This window comes from Cydia pomonella, chromosome 1 (assembly GCF_033807575.1).
Source record: "Cydia pomonella isolate Wapato2018A chromosome 1, ilCydPomo1, whole genome shotgun sequence".
Taxonomy (NCBI): domain Eukaryota; kingdom Metazoa; phylum Arthropoda; class Insecta; order Lepidoptera; family Tortricidae; genus Cydia; species Cydia pomonella.
In genome coordinates this window covers 20,722,752-20,745,676 of record NC_084703.1, presented here as the reverse complement: position 1 = coordinate 20,745,676, position 22,925 = coordinate 20,722,752, and the positions used below count along the sequence as shown (strand labels likewise).

At 38.2% G+C, this 22,925-nt stretch overlaps 1 protein-coding gene across 1 annotated transcript in view; it reads right to left on the bottom strand.

The window, feature by feature from the left end:
* Window positions 1-3,751: 3,751 nt before the first annotated feature.
* Window positions 3,752-22,925, bottom strand: part of LOC133527150 (E3 ubiquitin-protein ligase MYCBP2) — a 185,246-nt gene continuing 166,072 nt past the window's right edge. The window contains exons 69-74 of the mRNA XM_061864048.1: window positions 16,656-16,865; window positions 15,820-15,927; window positions 12,650-12,862; window positions 8,482-8,640; window positions 7,237-7,345; window positions 3,752-5,773 (exon numbers count right to left, since the gene is read on the bottom strand). Coding sequence (XP_061720032.1) covers window positions 5,652-5,773; window positions 7,237-7,345; window positions 8,482-8,640; window positions 12,650-12,862; window positions 15,820-15,927; window positions 16,656-16,865 — 921 coding nt within the window. The 3' untranslated portion in view covers window positions 3,752-5,651. The remainder of the gene's footprint in view (window positions 5,774-7,236; window positions 7,346-8,481; window positions 8,641-12,649; window positions 12,863-15,819; window positions 15,928-16,655; window positions 16,866-22,925) is intronic.

Sequence of the window (22,925 nt, the reverse complement as noted above, 5' to 3'; positions counted from 1 at the left end):
AAACTAGTCAATTAAGTGGATTTTCTCAAAATATCATCAGTTTTTGCAATATTTGAAAATAGTTTTTGAATAAAACGATAAAAAAACCAATTCCCGGTCATTTTCTTATTTCTTTGAAATATTCGAATTTTATTCAAATATCTCGTCAGAAAAAGTCGAATACCTATTCGAATACCTGAAAGTTTCGAATATTTGCAATCCCTACCTACGCCACACTCAAGATTCAGCGCCAACTTGATGTACTACCGGAGTGGCTGACCAACCGGAGGCTCTCGGTGAACGTCACCAAGGCCAGCCCGTGCGAGCAAAGAGATACAGTGGCAGCACATGGCAAAATACCTAGGGGTCACACAAGGGCATCACAACGGAGCAACACACGGAGGAGTTAGTGAGACGGGCTATAACTGCGCGTACACCCCGCTTCGTCTACTGCTCTACAACAGCCTCCCCATTTGCACAAAGCTGGGGACCTATAAGACTTACGTCAAAGCGAGGCTGTCATATGCCTCTCCTGCCAGGAGACGCTCAGTCTCCGAGCGATTGTTAGAGCGCCGCCAAAAGGGGCCCAGCCCTGAAATAGCCCCCCAGAAAGGGAAGTAAACAGATGGAGTGAGGTGGTTTTTAGCATAATTCGACACTGGATTACGAAAATATTAAGACCCGTCCGCGTCCATCCGTACGCTATTTCAATACAATTAAAAAGTAAACAAAAACAATGAGCGTTTTACAGCAAACGTTTGACGTCCGCACACTGCCATCGCCAGCGAACGAAAAAAACATAGAAGACTAAAGTCAAACAAAATATCAGCGTAAAAGTGGCCCCACTATTAAAACACGCAATAATAATAACGGACCAATTGCAACTCGTCAAAGTTCAGGTCTTGTTTTCTTCGACGAAACTTCATTTGACCATGAAGCGAATTTAAACCACCCGAACTACGATTGGTCTATTATAAAATGAGGCGCTGTGATTGGCTGTAGCGCAGCTCTAGGTAGACGGTTTCATGCAATATATGTAGACTGGTTATAAATGCAATATTTATGTATAATTTATTATTTTATTTTAAAGGCTTATTATTTGTTCGTTTCTTGCACGTGTTTAAAGACAATGAAGCCTTCGAACCAATTAATACATTGTGTCGTTCATCTCATAGGGCACCTGCGACGTTTAGTTAGGTGGCACAGAAATATGTCAGATGTAAATGAATGTAAATTGGAATTTTGGATTTTACTCTGATCAAGATGAAAACCGATATCTGAGGATCTGAGAGGCCTTTTATTTACGAATTTGAGATCAAAATAAAAAAAAATGCCGCGAGTTGAATTTTAGAATTTTTCATCCGATCAAGGTGAAAATCCATATCTGAGGACCCGAGCGGCCCTTCATAATGATTCTGAAGTCATATTTGGTAAAAGCACCCTCCATTTTGAATGAAACGCCCGATATCTTGAATATCGCCATTTTTGCTCTTATCATGATCATCATTCATCATATAAAAGCAAACACGGAGATATTTAAGATGTCGGACGTTTTTGCCAAATTTGACCTCAGAATCATAATGAAGGGTCGCTGGGATCCTTAGATATCGATTTTCATCTCGATCAGAGCCAAAATGCAGAAATCCAAGATGGCGGGCGTTGGTTTAATTTTGACCTCGTATTCATTGTAAAGGTCCTCTAGGATCCTCAGATATCGATTTTCATCTTGATCCGAGCAAACATGCAGAAATTCGTATTGAACACGTCGTCATAGGAACAGTTTGTATGGGAATAGTACATTACTATAGAGGACGGGAAACGAAGGGTTGCAGGCCAAGTAGATATAGACGGCCGAGCGTAGTGAGGTCGGATAGGGATATGCGGTTCCCCTTTGAATCCCAGAAACAATATTTCACAAACACAAAAAAGAAAAAAAACACGAAAAAGACAAAAAAAGAAAAAAAACTTAATGGCAGAATTTTGGTTATAGGTTTTTTTTGGTTGAATGCCATAATTTGACGTTTAAAAACAAAAGAAGGTTGCCTTACAGGCCTAGGTGTGTAAGGCTGTATAAAATTCCTTTACATATCATCTTCACTCATCGCACCTGATATGTAGTATTTCCGGACCTAATTTGAAGTAAGTCATGTCAACATTTCATTAGAAGTTTGAGAAAAATAGCATTATTGTTTTTACTATTTTCCTCGTATTCTTTCCATAATTTTTCACCGTTCAAACCTTCCCTGGACCTAGAAATATTCCAATACCAAAATTAGCCAAATCGGTCCAGGCGTCCGCGAACTTAACGAAAAGTTATAAATAGCTATATTATTTTTATATGCTTCAGATTCAGTACCTTTTATAAATAATTTTATTATAATAACAAAGCATGTAAACTATTCTTCCTTCGCAACAAAACAACGAGACGAAGACTTTCGCTAGCAAGTATTTTAGAAATTATGTTTAAATTGTACTATTTATTTTGTATTTTAAAATGATCATGAAATCTACAATTACTCCTTGCAAAAATGGACAGGCGACGTGCCGTATCATAACTTTTAGGATTAATGTATTTTTGTGGAAAAAATACAATCTACTGGTTTCTGATTATGCTATATATTTTGTATGCTTTACGTACAGTATTATTAACACATTAATATTTGTAAAAAATATGCTTTTATTAACAAACCGGCACGAAGAGAACATTCCTTGGCGGTAACATATTGACATGCATTTTTTTAAATGAACACAGCAAAATATTATATTTTTATGTGCTTAAGATTTTGTACGTTTCTGTATAAAATTCGTGTGCATTTCGTATCGCGGTTCCACGATATAACCCAAGTGAGTTCTTACATAAAGTGGGCATATTTTGCGAGCTTTCTAGCCGCTGTTAGGTAATTACCTAAACTAGACGTAGTCAGTTTATTTGAGGGTAAAATCGTGAGTAAAACATTTTCTGGCCTCTCGTTTAGTAGAAAACATAGTATTTATGGGAAAACTCGAGAGGGGGTTGCCGGGAGGATGCTCAACAGCAACCCCATAGTACATTACGATACAAGTGCGAAAAATAGGAAATTCGAAACGAGTGGCGATAAATTAAAACACGACCGAAGGGAGTGTTTTAAATCGACACGAGTTGCGAATTACCTATTCGCACATGTATCGTACAACGTTTTACAGTACATATGGCCCTTTAAATGTTCGACACAGTAACGTAATATGCTACTTCTCGCACTAGTGCTATAAAGTAGCCCCATATGTACTGTAAAATACTTTTGGCTTGTACTCCTAATCTGTGTAGGTACAATTTTTTTAAGTAAGTACAAATTTTAATTGAGTACCTATTGTGTACTAAATCCACATATAATAAAAAATTAAAAAATGCAATGTGGGGTTGCTGGAGAGCATGACATCAATAGAAAGGGCTCACAATGTTATATTTAAATGCACAAAAAAAAAGAAAAAGGATTGCTTATTGTTATATATATAATGGGTATGTTTCATAAAGAAAAGTTCTAATTGTAATGTAAGTTACCATAGAATTACCCTAACTAATATTATTATATATATGCTAAAAGGGAAAATAGTAAAAATCTCGCGAGTAATGCGGTGTTGTATGGAGGTTGTCCATTTTGTATATTCACTAGTCTCTGCTATAATGACAAGTGACTAAAAGTTTTTGACACCGACATGTGAAACTGTAGAATATTTTCATTGGTGGGTGTTTTCAGAATGTCTTGTTACATGGATTGAAATAAAATTAATATGATGAGTTTCACCATAAGCTTTATTTACTGTAGATAAAATAGCTTTACAACTAATTTATATTCCACAATTTAATTACAGATATAGAGCCTAGGTGCATTGCGTTGCGTTATAATAAGTGAAATAAGACACAGTGTTATTTATAATGTTTACACTCCTTCGTCAGGATTTTGTTTTCATGTTTTTAGTGTAAAAGGCTTATAAACGACGATAATTATATTCATCTATATCGTTTTACACAAAATAAATCACCATTTTGGTGTTTCAGTTATATATCGTAACGGTGCAATAAGTACAGCTAGAAGTAATTTCGTATCGTCTTCATAAAAAGTTTATTTACGCTACCACTACTACTACCAATAGGAGATTACCTTAAACAAAATAGACTAAAAGTGTAACAATATTAAACTAGCTACAACTACCGCTTTAATTCAGTCAAAATTTCGCAATTATAAACACTTATATGCACGATTAGATCTTCACCCGAAAATATCTGTCAATTGATTAAGACTACATGCACTTACACGATTCCCGTCGGCCATTATATCTATACCTGTTTAAATAAACAGCGGCATCTCTGCAAAAGGCATATCAATCATTTAAGTGCATGACAGCTAGTTTCAAACAAGTTATATGTAACATAAATATTACCTCTCAACAGACGCCTAGTGGGATTACACTTATATTTTAACAACATTGATTTACATGATGTAAAGTAAAAGTAACAATAACTAGAAATATGCTCGTATTTTACAACTCCAATCTTTAATCATATTTAATCATTTATACACGTATTATATTTAAAATGATATTGTAGTGTTTACTAATATTTAACTGATTTAATACAAAAATAAAATAATTATCAATGTAAAAATTCATCACATAAACAAATATAGGTACCTAAATACGCAAGTACAGTTCTACCAGCCTCATTTCATTACCACTACCTATCTATAGTACCTTTTCTATGTCAGCAGGTAAGTAATATGTATTTACGATAAAACGATAATACTAACCATTTACCATTTTCGGGTTTAAGTTCATTTTAGGTTCTAGATGTAAAAAAGGAAATAGGTAACCATAATAATAACTATTGAAAAAAACTATAAATAATAAAATGTGATATTTCAGACTTCTAACCCTAGGGGGGAAAATGGTTAAAATTTAAATTAATTTATAGCCAGGTGCAAGTTTACTTACTCCTCTTGTATTTATAATTGTAGCCTAAGCATATTCGGGTGTTGTCATTATGGTATTACCTACGAGCAAGATTTGCAAGTAAACACGTAATGAAGAAAACATTACGATTACTGGGAACCATTGTGATGGATGTAAGTAGTTTAAAAGCTTTTCAAGAAAAAAAAATAACTTTCAATAACTGACCACTAATATAATGACATTTTAATATTCAATTCCTAGTGGCTATTATGCATTGAACGTCAATGACAGTAGAAAACGTTAGAACCTGTAATTTCTACTCATATTTTTACTTCCTTATCGGCGTTGATGTATCTGACAATGGTTACTACTTAGGAATACAAAACTCGTATTAATTACTCGTTATTCCCATTAAGCCTGCTTCTTGAAGTGGACAAAAGGACAAATACAGAATAAAGTAACAAAACCTGACAAGTCAACAAACAAGTCTTGAAGAGGTTCTGGTTGATAAACGAATCTTAGGCATAAGGCCCGTGCACGTTGGAGGGTAGACCTCTGGGCCTATATCGGAATCTTAAACATGAAATTTACACTTCGCGCTCCAAACAGACGGCCCTTGTGCTGTACCCTATAGTTCATGCACGCTCCCTATGCGTTATGTTTCGTAAACGTAATTCAAAATAGTAAGTACTGAAGTGAGTGAGGAGTGTAGTAGTGTAGGAGGGTGGGTGTGGCAGCAGTGGGTACTAGAAGGCGTGCGCGTGGCGGCAGACGCCGCAGCCGAGCGCGAACTCCTCGCCGGTCGGCGGGTGCTGCACGTGCAGCGGGCACTCCTCCGATGAGCCCGGTAGCTGCTCGCCCTTCGGACCTATGTACATACATATTATGATCTTACACAATGGGTATATATTTATATATGTATGTATATTTATATATCATATTATTTATGTACGTATAATTTTGTGATATTTTTTGTCATTTTACTCTAGGATCTTTCGGTTTGGCTCATGGTTGACTGGTAGAGAATGCTTTCTGGCATTAAGTCCGCCATTTGTACTCTTCATGTATTGTGAAATGAAGTTTAAATAAATAAAATGAATAAATAGAATACACGTTTATACTTTAAAGCGTGACAAGATTATATTTGGCCATGTTGCGAATTTTTAGTGGTATTAATTTATCTTACTGACGAGGAGTACTCATTGATAACAGAAGTCGAACGTCATCTAGAGGAGAATGTAAACAACAAAAAAGGATTACGAAATCATAAATGATTTAACCACATAAATGCCAAAAAAGAATCCAAAAGATACAAAAATATATATATAATTTGGATACAATAAAATGTTTACGTCAAAAAAAGGACGAAGGATTGCGCAGCATCCGAATAAACAATTGTTAGGAATTGGTCGTTGACATGATCGGTACTCACATTTTATTTTGGTTTTTATATTTTTTTATTTACCCCCTAAAATGCCCCCTATGTTTAAAATTCATTTGTTTACGTTACGTTCCTTCTTTGGGCTACAAACATATATCATACGTACCAAATTTCAACGTAACTAATCCAGTAGTCTCAGAGCAAATAGGCACAGACTGACGTACAGACAGACAGTCAAGACAGAAAGACGGACGAGTGATCCTATAAAGGCACCGTTTTTTCCTTTTGAGGTACGGAACTCTAAAAAACAAAAAATATCTCTCCTGTACCATTCAGTTAAGGAAACCGGAGCCTAATTGCTGGCTATGTAAAATATACGTTTCCACCGAACCTCAACCAACCGCGCCTACTCACTGGTCACTTAAAAAAATGTTCCCTACCTGGCGGGCACTGGGGCAATTAATGCTTTGATATGTTCCGTACCTGCCGGGCACTGGGGCAGTTAATGCTTTGATATGTTCCGTACCTGCCGGGCACTGGGGCAGTTAATGCTTTGGTATGTTCCGTACCTGCCGGGCACTAGGGTAATTGATGCTTTGGTATGTTCCGAACCTGACGCATATGCAGGGCACAGAGGTAATCGATGCTTTGGTGTGATCCGTACTAGGCGGTCACTGGGGTAATTGATGTTTTGATAACGTTGGTGACTCGTTGGAAATGTTCAGTACCTGCTGGGCACTGGGGTAATTGATGCTTTGGTATGTTCCGAACCTGACGTATATGCAGGGCACAGAGGTAATCGATGCTTTGGTGTGATCCGTACTAGGCGGTCACTGGGGTAATTGATGTTTTGATAACGTTGGTGACTCGTTGGAAATGTTCAGTACCTGCTGGGCACTGGGGTAATTGATGCTTTGGTAATGTTGGTGACTGTTGGAAATGTTCCATACCTGCCGGGCACTGGGGTAATTGATGCTTTGGTATGTTGGTGACTCGTTGAAAATCATCATGGCAGGCGTTGCAGAAGTGCGATGTGCCGAAACAGAAGAAAACGGCCACCTGCAATAACACAACATTATGGTATGTAGGCTAGAGAAGCAGTCAACCAATATCTCTATCTTTTGTAAGGATGAAAGCTACAGTCGACCACTACTATCACTACAGTTTGAACACGAGGTCCAGTGTATTCTGTTAGTGAATTTATGAACGATGTATGTATAGATTTTGACGATCCTCTACAGGAGAAACTATCTTGACTATTTTTGACATTATTTTAAAATCCTAGTATCCTGTAATTATTTAATTTCTGAATTGATATTTTATTGATTATGTTTCTGTATATCTGTTTTGACGATCATAATATGTACTTGTAGATTGACATGCCTGCAATTTATAATGTAATCTGTGTTATGAAATAAATAAATCTAAATCTATCCAGGGAAGCGACTAGGACTCATCATGATTCACATCAGGTCAGGGCACAGATACTATACTATAAGGGAAGATATCTACCTATCTATAGACGACCGGTTTGGCCTAGTGGGTAGTGACCCTGCCTACGAAGCTGATGGTCCCGGGTTCAAATCCTGGTAAGGGCATGTATTTGTGTGATGAGCATGGATATTTGTTCCTGAGTCATGGGTGTTTTCTATGTATTTAAGTATTTATAAATATTTATATATTATATATATCGTTGTCTAAGTACCCTCAACACAAGCCTTATTGAGCTTACTGTGGGACTTAGTCAATTTGTGTAATAGTGTCCTATAATATTTATTTATTTATTTATTTATTTATTTATTTATATCTAGATAGTGGTGTGCCGTACCAGCCTTGATATGGTTTCTCTAACTCGTAAACTACTGGTACATGCATGAAATAAAGCACCAGATAATTATTAGAAAAAAAACATAGATAGCAGTTATTTTTAAGCACAAGTTTTATTTAATAAATAGGATAGAAACATAAAAAATGAGTATTGAAAACCTAATTCGCCTAACAAACATAACGAAGACGACAAATCGCCAAGCGGGAACAATGCGTCGTTGAAGAGTTCCATTCTGATCAGTATCAGCAGTTCCACTTCAGCAAATATGACTTTTTTAAATGTATACAACCGAATCGAGAACCTCCACCTTCTGAAATCTTGAAGTCGGTTAAAAAAAGTGTTGATCAATATGATTGAGAGTGTGTACCGAGCAGCAGTAGCGGCACTTGTACTCGAGGAAGTCGGCGCCGTGCTTAGGGCAGGTGCGCGCGCCGGCCACGTCGCTGCAGGCGCCGCACACCAGCTCGGCCGGCTCCCACCAGCCGCTCGTCTCCGCCTCGCACCGCGCCAGCCCGCCGAAATACGCCTGTGCAACCACTCGTTATTGCGCGTTTCTATTTAAAGTGGCACCCCTAGTTGCATTTCATATTTTCCAATTTTATATTATTTCCACTAAGTCTCGAGCTCTTTCAATCCTATTACGAGAAAAAAAGTGTCCCATAAATTTTTAGCTTGTCCGTTTTGTTACGATCATAGATGGATGTATTGAAACGTAACCAAATGGACTAAAATAATTGGGGTAATTTTTTTCTCAGTGAGGGTCAAGAGCTCGTAATTGTAAATGGAAATAATATGAAAATTCCCAATTCTTACACAAAAGTTGCAGGGAAAAATTTCAAATAGAAATGCCCTATTAGTAATGTAGAACGATTCAATAATTAAAGGAAGTCATTAATTGAAGAGATGTACCCCCTAGTTTGAAAGCTGAAAGAAATGGCGTTGTATGTTTTGTGGTTACAGGATTATCAAGCGTCATCTTTTGATACGAGGGTGGATTGAAAAATTCGTGGCCTGAATATTAAAAACAAAACAGAGGTTTTTTAATTTATTTTTATTTTTCTACATAGTCCCCGTCGAGTTGAATGCACTTGTTCCATCTGGATTCCAGAGCCATTACACCACTTTTGAAGAAGCCTTCCTCGAGACCTTCAAAATAGGCATCCACCTCAGCTTGGACCTCGGCGTTGCTTGAAAATTTCATACCACCCATATGTTTTTTTTTTTCAATTGGGGAACAGATGAAAGTCCGATGGTGCTAAATCGAGTGAATAGGGTGGGTGGGGCAATAATTCAAACCCAAATTTGGCAATCTCCGCCATCGATTTTAATGACGTGTGAACACGTGCATTGTCCTGGTGGACGATAACTTTCTTTGTCAACATTCCAGGTCTTTTTATCTTCAGAGCCTCGCGTAATCTGCGTAATAACTCGCAATAATAGTCGGAATTTATAGTTTTACCTCTTTGGAGATAGTCAACCATTATTGTTTCCTTTGCATCCCAGAAAACAGATGCCATGACTTTATTGGCCGACAAAATTGCTTTGGCTTTTTTGGGAGGCGGAGATCCAGGAAGAAACCACTGCTTCGATTGCTGTTTGGTCTCTGGTGTATAGTGGTGGACCCACGTCTCGTCCATAGTTACAAATCTGTAAAAAAGTCTTGAGTATCGGCTTCATACAGATCTAGACATTCACGTGAATTAGTACGGAGAGCGATTTTTTGTTCCACTGAAAGAAGCCTCGGGACCCATCTCGCCGACACCTTGGAAAAACCTAATTCGTTGACTATAATATTTTGTGTTCTTTCATAAGAGATGCCTACGATGTTATCATTTCGCATATAATTGCCACATTGTGCGTGTTAGTCACTGTTGTTGGCCTCCCGGGACGAGGTTCATCTGCGATACTATCTCGTCCACGCTTGAATTCAGCTGCCCATTTTTTCACCATCGTATATGATGGACAGGATTGCCCTAATGTACTTTGCATATCATCATGTCAATCCTTTTTTATGCAGGTATTTAATCACAGCACCCTGCTCTAATTTCTCCATTTTCACGATATCTACCGACACGTAACTTTAAACATGCCGTAAAATCGCTTTTAAATATAGACGCCAATTGAAATTTCGCGGGAAGACAGTTGAATAATGACAGTTCAAAATGGCGGCAGAAAAAAGTTTTTTGTTAATCGGCCAGGCCGCGAATTTTTCAATCAACCCTCGTAGTTACCGCATAATGTCCGCGTGATGTAATTATACAGCCGTACGACTCAGTCATTTACATCAGCGGTCAAATTCGAAGTACGAATTTATATTAGAATTTGACTCTTATTGACTCTTTGATAAAGATGTTGATCTTTCTAAAGTAATAACGAGTATTTAATTAAAAAAAAATGGAAATGCTTTTATGTTTACAATTAATAAAATGTTTTTTTTTCTTTTTTTAGTATTATACATTTTACTAATAGTGGCGGGGCATACACTGCAGACATCACAAAGCCGTTAAGATTTAAGAGAACCAAAAAGCATTTTTTACGATGCATCCTTACAGACGAGATAGGTAAATTAATATTTCTGTACTTAAGACTCAAATAAGAAAAACGTGATTTGTGTATTATACCCATCATTACCATTTACTGTATTGTCTACAAAAATAGTACATCATTGCAGAAGCCGGGAAAGGGAAATTCGTGGATGAGTTTCGATTATTTCGGACGACGTGAAGCGGAATCCGACAAAGAAGACGAGTCCACGAATAGCAGTTCCTGCCGAAGCATATATAGTGCTTTTCTCCAAACATGCGAGGAAATTAGGTAAAATAATCATAATTTAAGCATCAATTGTCGCATTCGTCAATTGCGAGCATTTTTCTCTGTCACTCTAATTACGTCTTAGTAAGAGTAAAAGAGAAATATCCCCGGAATTTGTGAATTTCGGTTTTCGCGATAGGCCCCCAGCTCTCAAATCGAACCTTCACATCAAAAACGTCAAAAAAATCCGTCTATAATTATTTTTTAAAGTTAAAGGCACAACTATTCTGCCATATATAGTTTAATATGTTTCTGCACGCATGAGATCCTTGAAAAATATATAAAACTTATATAGTCTTGGATTTTATTAAGCAATATTCGCACGATCTTACACGAAACGACTATCCTATAACTTGAAATGACGCCGACCGGGTCGTGTAGATGCAGCCCACGGCTATATTAATTGGCTGTTTGCATTTGTCTTAGTGGATACATGTTTAAAAAAAACCGGCCAAGAGCATGTCGGGCCATGCTCAGAGTAGGGTTCCGTAGTTACTCTTCCGTCACAATAAGCTAAACTGGAGCTTAAAGTATGGTACATTGTTAACCAATGGATGAACTGTACGTCTTTTTACTATGAAGGGGAAACTTTTTGCGATAACTCAAAAACAGCTAAACTGATCATATCCGCTATAGTTTTCATTTAATGTCTTTCTTAATCTCTACTTCCAAGGTTTTTTCATATTTTTTGGACCTATGGTTCAAAAGTTAGAGGGGGCGGGACACATTTTTTTTCTTTCGGAGCAATTATCTCTGAATATATTCACTTTATCAAGAAATGTTTGTTGAAGACCCCTATTAGTTTTGAAAGACCTTTTGAACGATATCCCACACTGTAGGGTTGAAGCAAAAATAAATGTTCACCCCCACTTTACGTGTAGGGGAGGTACCGTAAAAAAATTAAATTTTTAGATTTTATTGTACGACTTTGTCGGCTTTATTGATTTATATATCCATGCCAAATTTCAGCTTTCTAGCACTAACGACCACGGAGCAAAGCCTCGGACAGAGACAGACAGACAGACGGACATGGCGAAACTATAAGGGTTCCTAGTTGACTACGGAACCCTAAAAAAGTATAGAACAATACAGAAAAAGACCTTTTTCTCCAATATGCTCGGAAATATTACCTTATTGTAGCAAAAATAGTACGGGAAGTTCTTCGTTATGGACAAACTCATATTATAAAAATTCAAACCATTATTGTCGTGTTTTAGGGCACTAAGAAAAATGCATACAGCCAATTAATATAGCTGCGAGCTACGTCTACACGAGCAGGTCAGCATCATTTCAAGCTATAGGATAGAGTCGTGTAAGACCGACGTGTATGATCGTGCGAATACTGCTTAATAAAATCAAAGACTATTTAACTTCTATATTTTTTTAAGGATCTCATGCGTGCAAATACATTTTATATTGCACATATATTGAATGAGCGAATATTGAATGGTACTGAATGGCAGAATAGTTGTGCCTTTAACTTTTAAAGAATAATTACGTAAAGAGGGAAATTGTTTTTGACGTTTTTGATGCGAGTTGAGGGTCATGTTTAAATTATCATTATTTTACCTGATTTTCTCGCATTATTGGAGAAAAGCACTATAGATTCAGCTTCGCGTCGTCCGACGAAATCGAAACTCGTCCACGAATTGCCCTTTCCCGGCCTCTGCAATACTATACTATTTCTCAAGTGTTTCATCCTGGTATTTTTCCATTCACTATACCTTGCCACATTTATGGCAGACGTAGTACGCGTATCGTTCCATGGCGTAGGAGGCGGGGTCCTGGGGCGTGCGCGCGCGGCCGCCCGCTGCGCTGCCGGCCGGCGTGGCCAGCCCCTCGTACTCCAGCCGCATCAGCGCCTTGCGCCGCACCTCCTCGCGCAGCCTTCTGATTGGCGCTAGTAGCTCCTCCAGTGTCCAGTGGCACATGTCCTCCTATAATAATTTAAAATAAAAAATCATTTTATCTTATTTTTAACTGTTTAATTATGTATTCATAATATTCTAAACACCTAATTAACATATAAAACCGAACCAAAGTAAATCATTGAACCAAAAGTGCTTGCGCATTTACACCGTGGGTCATTTCCTCCAATCAGATGAGAGAAATGCGGACAATATGAGAAGAAAAACCGTGACACTTAAGTTAAAACAACAACTCAGGGGGGCAACACTTAGAAACGTGTTAACATTAGTAAAGATGGCGGCGGTTTCTATTAATGGCATCTGATAACCTACTTTTGCGTAAAGTTGGCTGAAAACTACATCACCAGACGTCACTTTAAAATTGGTACAATTTAAAGGCATGAATACAACATTAAGAAGTTGCATATACCTCGTATGTCAAGACCTATCTTTATTCATAATGTTGTTACCTAGCAACTGTTGTTTACTGTCAAATAAATGTAAACAGAGATATGATTGATATTAACTTATTATTTTTCTATTAATTTTAAAGTGCAGAGCAGAGTAAAATCGGAGCAAGTATTAAACACGAGTCAAATTCAAATAGGGAAATTAGAATCCCAATAGTTCTAGTGTTACAAAACCTGGAGGTTTAAAATTTTAACAGTGTTCAAGCAGGCGCCGGAGCAGAGTTCGCTCAGTACAAAGTGCCATTTTCGCCGCACGCACACAAACGTGATATTTACGCACACAGACGTTACATTTACAGGCGTTCTCGGGCACTCTCGGGCAGAGCTTAGTCGGGCTGCGCGCGCGTTGCTCACTTATGTTTTTAGGGTTCCGTAGCCAAATGGCATAAAACGGAACCCTTATAGTTTCGCCATGTCCGTCTGTCTGTCTGTCTGTCTGTCTGTCTGTCTGTCTGTCCGAGGTTTTGCTCCGTGATCGTTAGTGCTAGAAAGCTGAAATTTGGCATGGATATATGAATCAATAAAGCCGACAAAGACGTACAATAAAATCTAAAAATTTAATTTTTTTTAGGGTACCTCCCCTACACGTAAAGTGGGGGTGAAATTTTTTTTTCGCTTCAACCCTAGAGTGTGGGGTATCATTGGAAAGGTCTTTCAAAACTAATAGGGGTTTTCAAGAAACATTTTTTGATAAAGTGAATATATTCGGAGATAATCGCTCCGAAAGAAAAAAAAATGTGTCCCCCCCCCTCTAACTTTTGAACCATACGTCCAAAAAATATGAAAAAAATCGTGGAAGTAGAGCTTAAGAAAGACATTAAATGAAAACTATAGCAGACATGATCAGTTTAGCTGTTTTTGAGTTATCGCAAAAAGTTTTCCCTTCATAGTAAAAAGACTTACTTTAATTAGGTACTGATTATGCAAATTTGCCTATTTGTTTAACTCGGGTGAAAGGTACCGTTTCATCCCTTGGTTAACATTTTACTATACTTTAAGCTCCAGTTTAGCTTATTGTGACGGAAGAGTAACTACGGAACCCTACACTGAGCGTGGCCCGACATGCTCTTGGCCGGTTATTTTTAGTGGGATCACTATCATAGTTATATCCAAAGAGCATATAATCACTACGTTTGTTATATTTTGTTAGTAGTTAGTTGTAACAAGTTGTTACGCTCCAGTCTTCGTCACGTGTGGTGTCGGGACGTTTAATGGATATGTTTATGCTCTTTAACATCTAAGCAGTCTCTAAGGAATGTAAACATGATAAGATGTATGTATAGGGAGCGTGCATGAACTGTAGGAGTCAGCACAGGAGCCGTCAGATTTTTGGCGCGAGGCGTAAATGTGATGTTTATTGTTCCGATGTAGCCCACAAGATGGCAGAACCTACTATGCACAAGAAAACACGTGACGTGTAAATGTACATGTTTATGGTTCCGATTCAGGCCACAAGATGGCAGACCCTCCAACGCGCACGGTCCCTATAAACGAACCGATGTATGTATATCTGTAAACTTATATTACCTACTGCTTTTTAAAATTCGAAATTAATACAGAAGCAACCATATTGAGTCGGGCAAGTTGATGTATGTATTTTCAAGAACATCGGGAACGGACCTTCTGTTTATTTTTTATTTTGTGGTTCAAGGCAATGCCGGGAGGTTCAGATATTTTGGAAGGTAAGAAGAAAATACCATCCTCCATTTTATTTACGACAAACATTTCCGCTGACACTCTCCCAGGATTTGAGCAATTTGATACCGCAAGATACAAATTAGACGACATAGAGTGCATCTATGGAGGTACGTGCGTAGACGGGATATACGTCCTATGCCTGAAATTCATTAGTACAAGAAGTACCCGAACCACGACGTCATTACGCATCGCATGTGTTTATTTTAAAGAATATCTGGTGCGAATTGTTTACGGAGCTCGAAAGCGAGACGAAATTACCAGGAATGCTCCTAATGTGCACTTTACCTGTCCTTACTTTACCTCCGAAATATCTTGAATTCAAAACCAGTTGGATGTTAAGGTCAAAGAAGAAACGCTCAGTTGTGAACTAGGCAAGTCAGTTATGCGCACATGCAAGAGTTCTAAATCAGACTGAGACACAAGTCACAGAAGACGAAGCTAATGCAGCTTTTTACACAAAGGTAAAAAGAAGAAGAATTCAAGTTTACAACACCTAGTCTATTATTATCTTGTATACCAAATTGAAAACAATAAACATACTTGCTTTACTGAATAAAGATATGTCTTGACATACGAGGTATGTGCAACGTTCTTAATGTTGTATTCATGCCTTTAAATTGTACCAATTTTATAGTGACATCTGGTGAAGTAGTTTGCACAATCGCTAGTCAATTTTGCGCAAAAGTAGGTTATCGGATCCCATTTATAGAAATCGTCGCCATCTTTACTAATGTTAACTACATTTCTAAGTAACGGAGGGGGCTGTATACAGCTCACACTATACAACTGCAAAATGATACTAAAAATAACATTACTTACCTTGCATATGGGGCACATGGAGAACGAGAAAGTAATCCTGGGCCCAATCCATTTATTGGCTAAAACTTTTTTACAGCAGTGCAGATGGAACACATGTCCGCATTTTAACTGTTGACAATGAATAGAGAGCTAATATTGTGATTTGTAGAAATAGAATAAGAGACGAACGGGTGAAAGAAGAAAAGCCAAATATATCATATTATATGTAGGCACTTGACGTGGAACTTCAGCAAGAATATTACCAAATTTTTTGTCCATAAAATATTTTCAAAATAGTAAATTACTATTTTTAAAATGTTACTATGAGTAAATACCTAACTATAAATATAAAACTGAACTTTTCGACCTTATTGCATTCTGACAACATTTCTAGGAATTAGGTACCAAGTTAGTAGGAAATAGCAAACATGGATTATTATGTAATATTTATCTCTATAGTTGAAAGTTATTTATAGTAAAAACTCAGACACAATGAATAAATCGAATTAAAAATTGAACTTTATTGAAAACCAAGTGCTACTATGACATATGTGAAGATCTAAATGACAGCGAACTTTTTTTGATGCATGTATTGGTAATATATTATCTAAATTATATAATTTAAACATAGACCTTAATTTGACATTTAACAATTATAATTTTGACATTGATAGATAAATAAATAGTTGACATGTATTATTTTGATGATGACAATTACTTTGAATCGCATGAGCTACACCGCCACTCGCGTTAAATATTTGTATGCCCCACAATATGGCAAAAAGTGGAGCACTTAATTATCTGTATGTAACACCTGTTAAATAAATGCATTGAACTGAATTGATGTATATATGTACCTGTATAGCGGGTGCGGCTTGCAGCGGGTCGGTGAAGCAGATCATGCACATATCGTCGGCATCCTGGCGCAGCGGCACCGGCGCGCCGGCCGCGGCGCCCGCGCCCGCTCCGCAGCCAAACAGACACGGCAGGCACGCGCGCTCGCCACGCACGCCGCCGCACGCGTGCCCGCACGCCAGCACCCGCACGCACGCCTCCCGACCATGCTCCTAATATGGAAATCAACGTTTCAGCTTTATTAGTGAGAATATGAATAGATAATTGACCTTTATAATGAAATTGCAGGAATCGAACGACATTTCGTGAGCTTCAGAAGGCAATCCCTGATTTATTACTACATTACTATAAAGGCCGGGAAAGGAAGGGTTGCAGGCCAAGTCGATATAGACAGCCGAGCGTAGCAAGGTCGAATAGGGATACGCGGCCGGCAACCCCGTTTCTCGCCAAGATTTGTATAGTGCTTTTCTCAAACTTGCAATGAAATAATAATAAAAAAAATAGGATGATGATGATTGTTTCATGTCCTAATGTGATAGGTTATTTGTTGGTAGGTTGCTATGAAACCGTTGTTGTTGTAATGTCTGTACAATCAACCGTCAATCATCTGTGTTTTACAAATCAAATATATTCCTCTAAATTCCACTGCGACTTATTATTCTTCAGGTCATGTCCCAGTTTACAAAATTTTCTGTCACCAAATTAAACGGATTAGAAGATTATACGTCATGGAAGTTCGCAATTAAAATGCTACTCGTTCGCGAAAAATGTTTCAAGTACACGTCAACACTACCGAATAAAGAAGATTCTGCAGAAATAGAGAAGGATCAGGAGGCTTTCACGTTAATATGTCTACATCTGGAGCCGCATCTGTACCCGTATGTGCAAAATCTATCTTACGCTAAGGAGGTGTGGGACGCGTTGGCAGCTATATTCGAAGATAAAGGTATTAACCGGCGGATATCTTTAATGAATAATCTCTTGGATGAAAAGCTAGAAAATCACAAGTCTATGCATGAATACGTTGCATCCGTGATGAGCCACGCTCAAAAGCTGAAAGAGATTAATCAGAGCTTTGATGACGATTTGATAGCCGTAGTACTATTGAGAGGTCTACCTGATGAGTATAGACCATTGCGGATGGCATTAGAACACTCAGGTATGAAGCTTACCTCTGAAAATGTCCGTCAGAAGCTGTTACAAGAGGATTCCGGCCAGAGTTCTTCGAATGATTCATCAGTTGCGAATTCGGCGTTAGTAGCAAAGAAACAAGGTCAACATTCAGTATTAAAGCTCAAGTGCTTTAGATGTGGCAAGAAGGGTCACAAGAAGTCAGATTGCCCGAAGCTGGTGAAGGAAATGGATAGCGAAGGCGTATCAACGGTTTCTTCAAAGTCGAAGAAAGTTGCTTTACACTGTTCACTATCGGTACACGATTCCTTCAGCCCCTCGTCGTTTTATCTGGACAGCGGTGCATCGAACCACATGAGTTTTCAGAAGCACTGGTTTAGAGACTTTATGATAACTGATAAGAATGTTGTGACATGTGCGAATGATGACAAAATGTCAAGTGAGGGTAAGGGTGACATTATGGTAAGTTTAAAAGGAGTTTTGTTACCTATAAAAGATTGTTATTATGTACCCGACTTGAAAGTTAATCTTTTATCGATATCGAAGTTGGTGCAGAATGGGTGGAAGTTGATATTTGATTCTGATGGTTGTAGGATGTTTCACCGGTCGATAGGCCAAATTACGAGTAAACTTGTGGTGACTGCTAGTGAAGTCTCAGGTATCTATAAGTTGGATGACTGTTTTCCTGTTATAGAAGGGGCTTTGGCTACAGTTCAGGTTGAGGACTCGTTGGCGCTTTGGCATCGGAGGCTTTGTCATGTGAATCTGAGTGATTTACGGAAGCTTACACAGATCGAACTTGGAGGTAAAAGCGTAATGGAACCTTGTGTCGCTTGTATAAGAGGTAAGGCACATAGATTACCTTTTCCAAAGGGTGAAGCAAGACGAGCAGATGACAAACTTGGCTTATTACATGCCGATTTGTGCGGACCAATGTCGGAACGTTCTTACGGAGGTGCTCATTACATGTTCATAATTGTGGATGATTTCACTAGGAAAATGTTTGTTTATTTTCTTAAGGAAAAGTCACAAACTTTGAGTTTCTTTAAGGATTTTGTGACACATGTGGAGAATGAGACAGGTTTGACAGTCAAACGACTGAGGACGGACAATGGGACCGAGTTTATTAATAAAGATTTTAATGCATTTCTTTCCAGCAAGGGAATAAGGCACCAGTTGACAGTTCCCTACACGGCAGAACAGAACGGGGTCGCGGAGAGGTCCCTGCGTTCAATTACAGAGATGGCACGAACCATGCTTATGGATAAAGGCTTAAATAAGAAGTTTTGGGCGGAAGCTTGTAACACAGCTGTATATGTCAAAAACAGACTGCCTCATAGCGCCAATAATGGAAAGATTCCGGAAGAACTGTGGACAGGGAAAGTACAGAGGTTGGATCATTTAAGAGTATTTGGTTCAACGGCCTATGTGCATATTCCAAAGGAAAAGAGAAAGAAATGGGACGCTAAGGCAAAGCAATATATTTTCGTCGGCTATTGCGAAGATACTAAAGGCTATCGCTTTGCAGATCTTAGCAATCCTAGGCAGATTATAACAGGTCGAGATGTTACATTTATTGAAGGTTCTGATTTAAAGGCATCAGATACTGGTTCAAATGTAAAGTTAAAATCATCTCAGAGGACTGTTCAAGATGAAGATAATGATGTTGTATGGGAAATCGGTCGTTCCTCAAAGGTTCCGAATACGTCAATGGCAGAGGAGTCCTATGAAGATGCTGTAGAGAGCTCGGACACAGCTGGTGTACCCGTAGAAGCTTGCGCGGAAACTACTAGTACAGCTGAGCCCGAAGTACTCAATGAAGCTTCTGGACAAGAACCGGTCATTTGCAACCTTTAAAGGCAAATTGAGCTTACTTTTATTAAATTACCAAATTTCCTCAGAGGATATAATTATTTAAAATGGTGTTGTGCTATATTTTGGACACTTACTATTCCTGTTGTTTATAAGTTTGTATTTTTATTTTATTTTATTTATAAGTATTCTCTCATACAAAAAGTACTATTACTTATCGCTGTACGTTTCAATGAACGAAACTTATGACTATGGCATTGTTTGTACCTATTCAGTAAAATACTTGAGTTATAAATGTAACCAGTTGTCAATATCAAGTAAATACCAAATTAAAATATTAAATTTTCACTTGTAATAAAAATTTCTTTATTTTTTTCGTACTATAATTGTATACACTAGCTATCTCTGGTAATAAAACAAAAAATCCATTAACCCGCATGTCATATCAATGTGGTTCAGTGAAGGGGACGGACTGAAAATCAGCGCTGCGCAATCAATTTGTAATAAAATGGCTGACGCAGCGTACGCTGAGTCCGTTCCTTTTGCCGCGCATGCCTATTATTATTATTTTTAAGTGAAACATTGTATTTTGTGTGGCAATAAATGGTTTCTTATTCTTCTTATTCTTCTTATTCATTGAAGATCGTAACGAAGAACCAAGAGTAGCTGATATGCACAATGAAGCAGAACCTAGGTATCCTCTACGGAATAGGTTACATAGTGCACATTGCGGGCTATATTGCTACCATAGTACCTGCAATATAGAGGAAGAGCCCCGATCATACAAGGAGGCATTACAGAGACCTGACAGTCATGAGTGGCAAGCAGCAATGGAACGTGAGTTGGAGTCTATGAAGGAACACGACGTTTGGAAGGTTGTTGATAAACCGCCAGAAGCCAAAGTAGTAGGAAATAAATGGATATACAAGTACAAGTATGACGCCGATGGAAACCTGACATACAAAGCCAGACTTGTTGCAAAAGGTTTCACGCAGTCGTACGGTGTGGATTATTTTGAAACATTTTCTCCCGTCGTAAGAAGATCGACTCGAAGGTTATTGCTGGCGTTGGCTGCAGAAAATGATTTACAGGTGCATCATTTCGATGTAAATACTGCGTTTCTAAACGGCGATTTACACGAAAAAGTTTATATGCGATTACCGGAAGGTTTTGACAGCGAAGGTCAGAAATCAAAAGTTTGTTTATTGCAAAAGGCAATATATGGCGTTAAACAAGCAAGTCGCTCGTGGAACGAAAAAGTAAATGATGTTTTGTTGTCAATGTCATTTCAACGTTCCGAGTACGATAGTTGTTTATATTTTAAAGACGATATTTTCATATGTCTATATGTTGACGATTTTATAATATTTTTTGAAAATATTAATAGTAAGGTGGAATTGTTGAGCGGTTTGCGGAAATACTTCAAAGTGAAGGATTTAGAGGAAGCTCGACAATGTTTAGGCATGAGTTTAGAACGAGGAATAGAAGGTACGTTTTTCCTACATCAGAGGAAGTTTATCGAAACCGTTCTAAAGGATCATGGTATGGATCAATGCAAACCAGTAAAAACTCCGCTAGAACTGGATCTGCATAAGGTTTTGGCAGATGGGGGTGGTAAGGAGTTGAATCGCCAAGAACAATTACGATACCAGTCTTTGGTTGGTGCATTGAATTACCTAGCCTGTAACATGAGGCCCGATATCTCGGCGGCTGTGGGCTTCTTAGCTCAATATAATTCATGTTGCCGATTTGTACACATGAAGGCGGCTAAGCGTGTTCTACGTTACATAAAGGGAACATGTGACTTAGGCCTTCTATTTCGGAAGTCAAAAGGTAAACGTAACAATTATTTAATTACAGGTTACGTTGATGCTGACTGGGGAGGCGACATAAGAGACAGAAAGTCTTATTCAGGGTACATGTTTAAAGTTGGACCAAATATGATATCCTGGGAGTGCAGAAAGCAGAACTGCGTGTCACTTTCTTCAAGTGAATCAGAATTCGTCGCATTATCTAAAGCATCCAAGGAAGCTGTATACCTCCAGAGGTTAGTGAGTCACGTGATTAAAAAGGGGCACTCTAAGAGTATCAAGTTGTTTGTAGACAACCAGAGCGCCATGGCGTTGGCGAACAATCCTGTTTCTCACCGGCGGACGAAACATATTGATATTAGGTACAATTTCGTTCGTCATTGCGTCAATGAGGGGTTGATTCAGTTGGAGTACATCCCGACTGAAGATAACCTGGCCGATGTCTTAACTAAGCCATTGCCTCGCGTTAAGTTTGAAAGGTGTGTGTCTGGTTTAGGTTTAGACTTGAGTGCTTGATGATGCTGCGGGTGTTCACATGATGATGGATGGTTGCTTGAGAGGAAGTGTTGGTAGGTTGCTATGAAACCGTTGTTGTTGTAATGTCTGTACAATCAACCGTCAATCATCTGTGTTTTACAAATCAAATATATTCCTTTAAATTCCACTGCGACTTATTATTCTTCATTATTCAGTGCGTGGGGTAATAAAGAGGAACAAAAATGAGATTATTTTGGCGCTACGACGCACACCATTACGCTTATTTTTTTTTTCTTTTTTTATTACAACTGTAGGAGTTAACAATAGGGGAACGAAAATTAGATTATTTTTGCGCTATAACGTACTGTTTGGGAGATACAGCCCTATAAAGATTTTTGCATGACTGAGAAAAAAACTATAGAGCTGTATCTCCTAAGCCGTGCGTCGTAGCGCAAAAATAATCAAATTTTCATTCCCCTTAAGGAAACTTTTGCGAATGCAACTTATTATTGTATAAAAATCAATGCAGTAGCTAAACGCACCCGTCGGGCTCGGCTAGTATTCGGAGGCTTTTCAAAAGCACCAATAGGAGCGCTCCACATATTTTCTAACGCGGCCAATTAAAGGCACCTGAATTAAAACCACCTTTTGAACTGATCAAATATCGCAAATCACTCTTTCATCATCCTCCATACTATCAAAACCCACTTTTCTACATTGAATCGTTTTGGCAAGAACCCTAAACCAGTACCTTTTGGAAGATTATACTTCACTTTATTATCAATCGAAGTTTTATTTGAGTCGTCGACATCCTGACCTGCACGGCGGCTACAGAAACCCTGAAATAATAATAAACAAACACAAAAAAGAAAAAAACATAATGGCATAATTTAGCTTATAGATTTTTTATGGTTGAATGCCAAGACGTGCCATAACTTGACGTTTAAAAACAAAATAAGATTGCCTTACAGGACTAGGTGTGTAAGGCTGTATGAAATTCATTTACATATCATCTTCACTCATCGCACCTGATATGTAGTA